The sequence below is a fragment of the Apis dorsata genome, unplaced genomic scaffold (assembly GCF_000469605.1).
Source record: "Apis dorsata unplaced genomic scaffold, Apis dorsata 1.3 scaffold_61, whole genome shotgun sequence".
NCBI lineage: Eukaryota > Metazoa > Arthropoda > Insecta > Hymenoptera > Apidae > Apis > Apis dorsata.
Genome location: NW_006263361.1, coordinates 808,680 through 818,815, shown reverse-complemented (window position 1 = coordinate 818,815; position 10,136 = coordinate 808,680). Strand labels below are relative to the sequence as shown.

Sequence of the window (10,136 nt, the reverse complement as noted above, 5' to 3'; positions counted from 1 at the left end):
AAAAAAAATCAAAAAAAAAAAAAAAAAAAAAAAAAGCGTAGACAACGTAATCGAAAGCGTAATCGAATATTATCTTGAGATTAATATTAGAATGAGATTTTTGTAACGTCCTATATTATTTATAGATTATGGAACTAACTACGATTCTCTTTCGACGTTTGTCTCGAACGACCGTGTTTCGATCCCGAAAAGCAGAACTAGAAACGTATTATTATTGTTTGGTCAAGATATCGATAGATCGTATTTTCTTCTTTATTTACACGGGATATTTTGTTTCGTCCAGCTAGCGAATTCGACGGACGCAAACAACAATAGCGTTCCTTCGATACGAGAAGGAAATTCGTGAAATAATCGTAGAGTTTTTAAGCCGATTGATTGAGATTTGCTCGATTATATTACGAATAATCCACGGCCACAGTTTTCCGGCTATTGTTATTCCGTATTTCGTATTCTTTTTACTTTTTATGACCTGGCTTACTGACTTGGCGATACGTGGAAGATTGTTACGCTATTTTAATAATTTCCCACCGTGGCGGACAGGGCCGACATTTGCACAGAACAAGCAATAAATCTGGTTCGATGAACCGGCGGGATAGGGTTAACGCACCCGGTGACCCGATAAAAAATGATAAGAAATGCAATTCGTAACATCAAACGTGATAAGTTGAGTCACCTTTTGGATATGATTCTCAAACGAATCATTTTTTTTTTCGCTCGCTTGTTTTCTTTAAAATTTACAAGCGAGCGAATCGTTCGATGGATTTAGATAAAAAAAAAAAAAATTATTAGACAAATTGCAATAATCTCGTTTCGATTGTAAAATAATACTTTACGTTTGAAATCTTCCATAAAGATTCACTGGTATCTCTTTTTTATACTATAATCCAGTTATAGTATAAAAACAAGAAGAGCACGCGGTGTTACGATCATAATATTCTGAATAGAATAAAATTACAGCGAGGAAGATGAAAGATGTATTGAAAAATATATTCAAACGATCAGAAAACGTTGAAGTACGGTTAAAATAATTCTCGTCCATAATTTTTCCCGACTCTGTCCGCCTTCGAACGACCTCGCCGAGAACTTTCATTCGTATCCTTGCATCTTGGTCAATTACTCGTCCAACTGACGCGTTTTTGCTTGATACCCGGCATGAACGTCGCTTAATAACGCTGCTCTTGCTATTAACCTCGCGAGCAATGGTAGCATCTAGTACCTATAACGTTAGAAAATGCAAAAAACGTTTTTTCGTATATCAGCGAGCGAATAACACTTTGGATAACGTAATATTATTACTCATCTAACCGACTTATCATTTTAGTTATTCGAATACATATTTCTTTTTTGTTCTCTTCTTTCGTTATCTATCGATTGATTACAACAATTTTTAAAAAGAGTTTACTCGAGGATACGATGTTCCAAATTAATTATTTCAAGCTGGAAAGAACTTGAAACTGGTAAAAAAAAAATTAGCTTTGTTTAATATAATATATCTCTGCCCATATATCCAGAGATATATATTCATATTTTTTTATCTTCAATAAAAAACGAACGAACTTTTTATTCCCAAATTATTCATACTTGGAATCCCCGCGCTTCAAAACTTCAATAGGAAGCGGAACGACGATAAAGGTCCACCCCTTGCCATCCCACCACCGAAAATTTCTCCTCGAAAATCAGCACGGTTGGCGCGGTTCCCCCAAATCCCGCCGAATTATCCTCGCTTCACGCCATATTGCCAGAAGGACGATAGCCGAGAAATCCGCGACGAGGTTGATCCGCCGACAAAAGGGGATCATCGTGCACGATGGAAACAACGTGGCGCAGGTTCCTGGATCGGTGACCAGCGTGTCCGCCCACGCGAGGATGCCGGTCGTTCTAAAAATATACAATCCGGTCGGGGCATACGGTGCTACCGGTTTTAAATCTCGCCGCTACCGGGAGCCGATTCAATGCTTTCCGTGGAAATAAAACGAGAGACCCCGTGGCCGGGCCACCGGGGACAGAGATCCACTTCCGAGCGGCTAAACTCTCTGGATCGTTAAGGGTGGTTAAGCGACGCGCAACACCGAAAAAAAATAAAACAAAGATTTAGAATAATCCTGATAAATTATAATATGAGATTCAGAGTTCTTCGTTTCTTGGTTTGATCGAAGGAAAGATGGATTCAAAAGAATGGTATTGAAGAAAAGATTTAAGACAAGATGATTTAAATTTTTACGAGAATATTGTTGAAATCGCACATGAATCGTGTATCGAATTGTCTGAATAAGAATTTATACGATTCTGTAATAAAAAAAAAATGGGAGATACTTAAAATAGGGAGATAATGAAAAAAAAAAAAATACAATTTTAAAAATAGCGATATAATAAAAGTACATAGATTTGAAATAGTATATTCGATTTAATAATAGATGAGAAAAGATTTCAAAAAATTATATAAACAAGGAAAATATCTGATTCTCTAATTCTTGAATTTTTACATTTAAAATTTATCATATATCAACTTTATCATAAAAAATTGATAAAGTTTCTTTATAATATATTTTCTTGCTTACTTGTTGCGATTAACAATCGATAATTTTCCGATAAGATAACGATTTCCTTATAAACGCGAGAGCAGAAGAGTCCATTGGTAGTCTGATAAAATAGCAAATCATACAGTTTTGTGTAAGTTGGCAAACTTTATCTTCTCCTGTCTCACGAGTGTTTAAACAATAATTTTTACATTCTGTTCATATTTAAACAAGACCATAAAACGATAATTCAGTTGGATAATTCAGAAGGAATCTGCTTGGAGAAAGAAGTAAGGAATCGACAAAATTAAAACGTTAGTATCTCTATTGCTTCGTTTATCTATTATTATCTTCGCTCTCGATAATGTTCAATATTAACGTTTCGTCCCCTAACAGTTCAAACGCAAAAAGAAATCAAAGAAACGATAGCAATCGCGAACGTAACTTGGTAGCCGCGACATTACCGTCTAATTAAGATCCCAATAAAATCTACGCGCCGGTCATAAATCACCGACGGACGGACGAATGGATGGATCTGCGACCGGATGGAAACTTGTTCGCGTTCTTCGATTAATATCTTTTTACGTCTGTGAATTTGATTAAATGCGCGGCAAATGTATCTACTTAAACTATTTGAATCGCGTAAAATTGTTGCTTACCTTCGAAATTAAGGATCAATCTGTCGATATCGATGTGGTGTGACTGGGCCATCGCGACTTTCCTCGTCGATTCCAGTTTCTATCGTCCGCGGTAACGTCATCTCTCTGTAACGCCATCCCCAATATACGAAGGATATTCACCTAGCCTTTAACTCGTCTCTACGTATCTCTATCTATCTTTCTGTCTTATGGTCTTTCTCTCTCTCTTTCTCGCTCTCTCTCATCCGATATCCAATGACAATATCTCTGGGTGCCATTCTCGCCATTAATCTATTCTCCTCCTGTGCCTTGTCGTCAACTTGCCCCGGTGAATGCAGATAATCCTCGATCGTTCGCTGATTCGAGTGGCTCTCTCGCTCGATCGCTTGTTCGAATCGGTGCATCGTACTTAGGATAACACGTATGAGTATACCTCGCATGTTCCTTGCTTTCGTTTGACTTTTTGTATTCGCGGATTTGCAAGTCGAATCGCGAAAAATGATTATTCGGTAAAGCTAGTATTGTGAAACTACTAGATATAAGTCTGAGAATTTGTATAAGGATAGGAAGAATGAATTTCGTGTAGTGTGTTAGTCACAGTAATGATCGAATTCGACGATGTGTATATACGGCGTAATTGGTTGTAGATTTTGTCTGTTTGTAAATATATTTGATAATAAATATAATGTTAATTTCTTACATGTTTTCATTTTATTTTAAGTTTTTTTTTTAAATTTTTCTTGTTAGTAATTAATTATATAAACAAATATTTTAATAGTTTTATATTGAACTTGTATTTTTCAACATAATAAAAATAAAATAATAAAATGAATACGAATATATATAATTGATAATATTAATGTATTCTATTATATAGATTTTCGATTCTGTTATTCTTTCAATTTTGTTTTTAATCCTCTTAGAGCGTAATATGCCGATATTTATTTATATGATTTCATTCTACAGTTAGAAACGTTGCACGTGAATCAGCGTTTACAGTAGAAATACATTATATTCTTATTTCTCTTCCCATTTTCAATTTTTTCCGTTTTCCCGTTATCAAGTATCATGATTCTATGAATATTTATCGAATCTTCGAAAAATACCGTAAAATTTGATTTATTTGTAATTCGGAATCGACATATCGATGTATCTATTTCGTGCTTTGTTTCATTGCAAAAATGGCGGCCGAAAGTGTATAACAATTCGATAAACGATACGTAAATATCATTCGAGTTACTCAATAGCGATCGTTAATAACTTTACGAAGTCACAATTCCACTTTCTGAAAATATAATACTGACAAAACTCCTTCAACTACCCCCATGAAGTTGCTCGCAGAAACTACGCAGTTACGCTCGGGTGTCGCTCCATCGTGTCATACGCGCTTTTACGAACCGTTCCGAAGTACATACAAGCGTGTCGTTCGTTGTGTGAGTTCCCTCTCACTCTCTCTCCTGTCGAGATCTCATTGCTACATGTTACACGCTTTGCTTTGCCTATGCCTTCACAAACGTTTCGTATCGGATGCTCGAAAGGAAAATCTCTTATCCTTGAAAGAGCGATTCTTTTTCTTTACGATTTAAACGCGAACGTAATAAGGAGAACAAAAGAAAGATGATAAGGTTAAAAAAAACATGGCGAACCTGGAAAAATGACGCGCGCTAAAACTTCTTCCGCATCGCTTCCCTTCTTATTGATGTATCGAATCGATGTATCGTCGATGCATGGAACACGGGATATGATACCACGTTCGGTTTTGATTTTCCTTCCATCTTTTTACCCTACTTGACCCTAACCGGTAAATTTACAACGCTACGAACCACGCGCAAGCACACGATCACACATTCGCACAACTCACACACACTCGACCCCACTAGCGACTGTTCTTTTCTTCCTTTCCTCGCATCGTTCGAGTCCGGATGCGCGCGCATCGCTTCCCCACCACAGTAGGGCAACCGGCCGCGCGAGGCAACTATGGTGGGGGAAGTCGGTTGCCGCCGCAAGGCAGAACGTGCGGACCGAGTGGATGAAACGAAAGCACAGAATCATTACCAAGCCAGACCTCGAGGAGTGTAGACGTGTTTCTCGTTACCTAAGCTCAGTCGAGAGTTCTCGTGTCGCTTTACTTTCTCTCTTACACATTTGATACATATACACGTGTGATAGTCGCGCCAAAGAGGACAGTCGCGAGACGCAACGTGTTGTACTTTGTACGTGCATGGGAATTGAACGAAACGAAAGGACGAAGGGAAAGGAGAGAAAACAGATCGTTTCCCTGCTTTCTTCCCTCTCGCGCGGATATTCCGTTTGTGCTCGTATAAGAGGAAAGCGAATTTACGTTTTTGTCGATAAACTTTCAGTGCATCGTGTGTATCTTTCGATCAGAGAACATTGAACTTTGTGCCATCGTCCCGTGGGACGTTTTCGAACTGTCATCGGTGCTTTTCAGTGGAAACTGTCGAACGAGCGATCGCACCGCCGTCTATTACAATCTTCGATAATTGTAGTGAATCTCGATTATCCGTTTAACGGTGTTCGATAATCGATTAAACTCGGCCACGAACAATTTTCCACCCATGGAAAGTGATCCATTCGAGGATCCACCTTATAGGCGTTTCAGAAGACGTAATTAAGAAATACGCGTCGATCGTGTGCTCATTCGTTTTAATCGATCGTCGTTGATCCGTGAGTAACAATTTTCGTCAACTTTTGTTGGCGTAGTGTTATACATTGACCACGTGCGTTTTCTCTACGGACAATCGGTGACGACAATAGTCTTTGTGGCGACGAACATTGAGCGTGCGCCGTCGAAACCTAAAGTCACGTGTGTCGCCACGAAAATACATTTTGTGTAGAATCGGGAGCTAACGTGCTCGCGATCCCTTTGACTCTTAAAAAATCTTCAAATCACAAATCGATTCTGTGCGTGAGATATTAACGAAGAAGCGAAGAATAGAAATAATTAAAAAGATCGATAAAGTGGTAGTGTTTGATTGACGGACATTGGTTCGATTACAGTGTCGACGAGAAGAGAGCAGTAATTCAAGAATTGCATCTACCAATCGTCAAGAAATGGCGATTCCATTCGCTCTGCCTTCCGACGACGAAGCGGAAACTCAGACACAGCAGCTGGAGCAATTGATGCTCGATCTATACGCTGCTCTGCAACAGGTACTTCGAAGCAGGACAGCACAGCATCCGTCATCACGAAATCGTGAGTTCAACGAATTTTTAAGACACATTCTCACCTATCTCGAGATTTTCGTCCGCATCCTTACACATCTTACGAGCGATCCATTGCGATGAACAAGTTGTTTTGTTCGTGGCAACAGCCTTTGAGTCTTCTTGAACAGAATGGAACGACCATTATAATAGGTCTACATGGTCAACTCGTTGTCACGTGCTATGGGCATTTTTCCTTCTTTTCTCATGTGGCATCGGTCTCATCGCTACGATGTATCCATTGGATACAGATAACGTTCTTATTATGGTACTGTCCGATGGCTTTTCAGGAAGATGCATTAGAAGACAAGGGCAACCGATTAGATGCTATTGCATGAGATTGACGACACCGTCCGCGAGACGTTTCTAACTACGTCTACGGGGGCTGGTTGTTCTAGTCGAAAAACATATCAAAATGTACAAAAAAAATTTAGTCATTCAAAGATATTAAGTAAGAAAAGACAAAAAATAAAATGTTTAATATAATTCTCATTATATATATTAGTTTTAACATATTTATAACATCGAAGTTGCACTTTGATGTGAAAAATTTATAAGTCAATTTTAGTTATTTTAAAAGCAGATGTATTAAAATTGCAGTTTTTTTTTAAACTTTTCTTTTTTTGTATTTTGTATTTATTTATTTTATTTATCTACTTATTTATTTATTTATTCAAATATGTTTATTATTTTTGTTATACTCATTTTGTAAACACAAATCTGAAATTGTTACTTTCAATAAATTGTGAATGCGTTTGAATTTGTAATACGTGCGACGCAATTAATTTCCACTTCTCATACACCAAGGAGCATGGGTACACACACTCGAGAGTAGGACAGCACGTTGCGTATCGAGTAGAAATGCAACACGTGGTTGTCGCGCGGTACAACGCGGATCACTTTCGAGTGGAACAACGCGACTCTGCATCCTGTTTCCTTTTCAAAAGATTACTTACGAAATTACAATTTTCCTCGAATTTGTGAAAAAATCGCGAATCGTAAAGTTTAATCGATCAAACCGGCCAATTTACACGAAATAGATTAGAAAAAAATAAATGAATAAAGAAAGCGAAACAAATTTGGCAAAATTAAGGCGTATAATTTGAACAAGTTCACTTTGTATTCGTTTGTGTCGGATTCGCAACGCACACGAACGTTCGAGGTGTCGCGAGAAATCGTCGTTTCATCCAGGTCGTTGACTCCCGTCGACTGTTGCACCATTTGTCGAAAATTCTGATACATTTGACAGCGGTCGTTCACATCCCGTGAATCAGCGTCGAAAAATCTCGGTCCATCGCGAGATGGTTGCGAGATATCTCGACACCTTTCGTGATTTCACGAAACGAAAAAAGGACCATACAGATTGCGAAACGTTCGTGTCATCGCGTGATTTACATCTAGCCGTTTCTCTCGCGTGATTAATTCGATTTCGGTTTCAATGTCCTCCTCCCCGAGGTCCTTGATCCTCGAACGCCTTCTTCTGACGCCTTTTCCAAGAATTCTTAACAATTTGTATTCGCTGTCAAATTTGCATTCGTTCTTTTCGCTAACATTATCGAGTAGTGTTAAATAATGTTAACTTGTTGTTTGAAACTAACGACAACTAACGAATATAATAACGTTATTCAATAAGATTAAAGATTGCCTCGCATGCAAAGTAACTAAAACAATACAATAACTTCATATAACCGTTATAAACTTAATTTTTATCGCAATTATAACTCTGATCCTAAGTATCTTATATCGTCTTACGTTTATTTCCAACCTTATCCATCGATTCTCCAATTCTTCCCTCTCTTCTCCATTCTCCAACAATAATCGGAGAAATTCAACTCGGGTACACGACACGCAGGAAAAGATTCTTGCACGTAGAGAAAACGAAAGACATGAACAAGGAGGGAGAAAGGAACAAGAGCGAGAGGAGCGAGCCAGAGGCGTAAATTGCGGTAACTTATATTCGGCGCATAATGAAACGCGGGTTTACGAGGGTGCAGCGAGCGAAAGGGGGCGAGTATAACAGATGTAGCGTGGGTGTAGAGGCGAGAGTATGGCAGACGATGTCCGGCCATGACCCTGCACCGCTGCTCGAGCCTCCTTTACGGCGAAAAGAGACGGCGCGGCCGGTCGGATCGACAGGAGAGTAGGAGGAGGAGAGACAGAGCGGAGGGACGATGGGAGGAGAGAAGACCGATGGTCAGGCACAACACCGGAGTAAAACGCGCCATAAAACGCGATGCAACGGCTCGTTCCCCGAATCTCGGATGTCGATCGTCCACCAGAGATTGTGGTATCGAACGTGAGCCCGTACCACAACGATTGCAGGACGAGTACCTCCGATATCATATCTCGCACGCTTTGAAATAGTACATTGTGTGTATGGCCGATTTTGAAAAGGTTCCTGGATCTTGTTGCTCGTTCGATCGACAATAGAACGATCTGGATGATAAATTTTATCTGTTTTTTTTCTTTCTTTCTTTCTTTCTCTTATCGTATCTGGGTATATCTGGTTCAGATTTGTTGAACGTTCAAGATCATCGCTTCTTGTATCGAATCGGATTATTTTACGATTGCCATTTCCTTTTCTATCGATAATTCAATTGTAAAATTTTTGTTTGTCTCTGAATCGTTGTTTCTCTCGAGCAGGTTTTATTCGAGGACGAGAAAGTGAGGTTAAACTGGCAATTAGCCGAAGGCAGACCTCAGCTTTAAATTATTCGCAGTGTACTCGAGTCACAGTGGGAACAACCGTAATTTCATATTACTACCATCTATAAAACGGTTCTGATCGAAGGTCAGTGCACCCTTGCTCGCGCGATTAAACGCGGGAGGAAACGTGGTCGGATAACATTCTGAATCCATTTTGCCTCAGTTTCGCGGCAATACGTCCTTAACGAGCCTTTGATCTCGCCGACCATCGTGGTGGAAGTGTCCCGAAAGAAACCGCAAATTGCATCCGGTCGTCGCCAATGTGTCACCGTTGTTTCTGAATGATGCAACTTTTCTTGAAATTTCACCGATCCGATCGCTCGCGAACAAATCTCACCAACCTCACCCTTGCCCGAATCTCGCTCGTTCCAAAGGAAAACCGATTGGAAATCGGGAGAAGAATTAATTATTACGAGGTATATGAATTACGCGAATTCTGTTTCATTATTTTACAAACGAAAATAGGTGGTGGCGTGTGTTTGAGGGTCAATAACCATAGTTTGCCGGCGCGGTTTCGAGAGAAGATGCAGAATCTGGCGGCGTTGCATCGGAGTCGGGGTTGGTTATTTATAGAAACAGCTGTGGCCAGCCCCGTTCCCGACTCTTCTCCCGTGACATTTGCAGAAAACTTCCACCTCGTCATCGTGCTCGCGTAAACGCGACCACGGTAATAATGATTACGCGCGTTACCCGATCATCACCGGCCTCATTTTTCTTCCGCCTATCTGTTTTCACTCTCGTTTCTCTCTCACCTCGCTCTTCGCCCTCTCTTCCCGTTAATAACCGTTTGCAGTGTTTTCGTGCGAATCGAGACGCCCCCGTTTCCCATGACACGAACCGATAAGAACCGAATCGAACTCGTCCTCGCGATCGCCTCTCTAATCGGAGGCGTTTAATTTCTCGGTAAGAGAAAGATCGGGTGTCGTTCGTAAAACGATAGCCCTTCGACACTGAACTTCGTATTATGTTACATTGTCGTAAAGCCTCGGCTGGTATCGGTGCACTGAATTTCGGAGTAAACCTCGCGATCAGTTCCGGAAGGGGAAGCGTT

At 39.9% G+C, this 10,136-nt stretch overlaps 1 protein-coding gene across 1 annotated transcript in view; it reads left to right on the top strand.

The window, feature by feature from the left end:
* LOC102672523 overlaps positions 1-10,136 on the top strand; it is a 29,287-nt gene that overhangs the window by 3,644 nt on the left and 15,507 nt on the right. The window contains exon 2 of the mRNA XM_006609874.2: positions 6,176-6,371. Within this exon, the coding sequence (XP_006609937.1) occupies positions 6,230-6,371 (142 nt within the window). The 5' untranslated portion in view covers positions 6,176-6,229. The remainder of the gene's footprint in view (positions 1-6,175; positions 6,372-10,136) is intronic.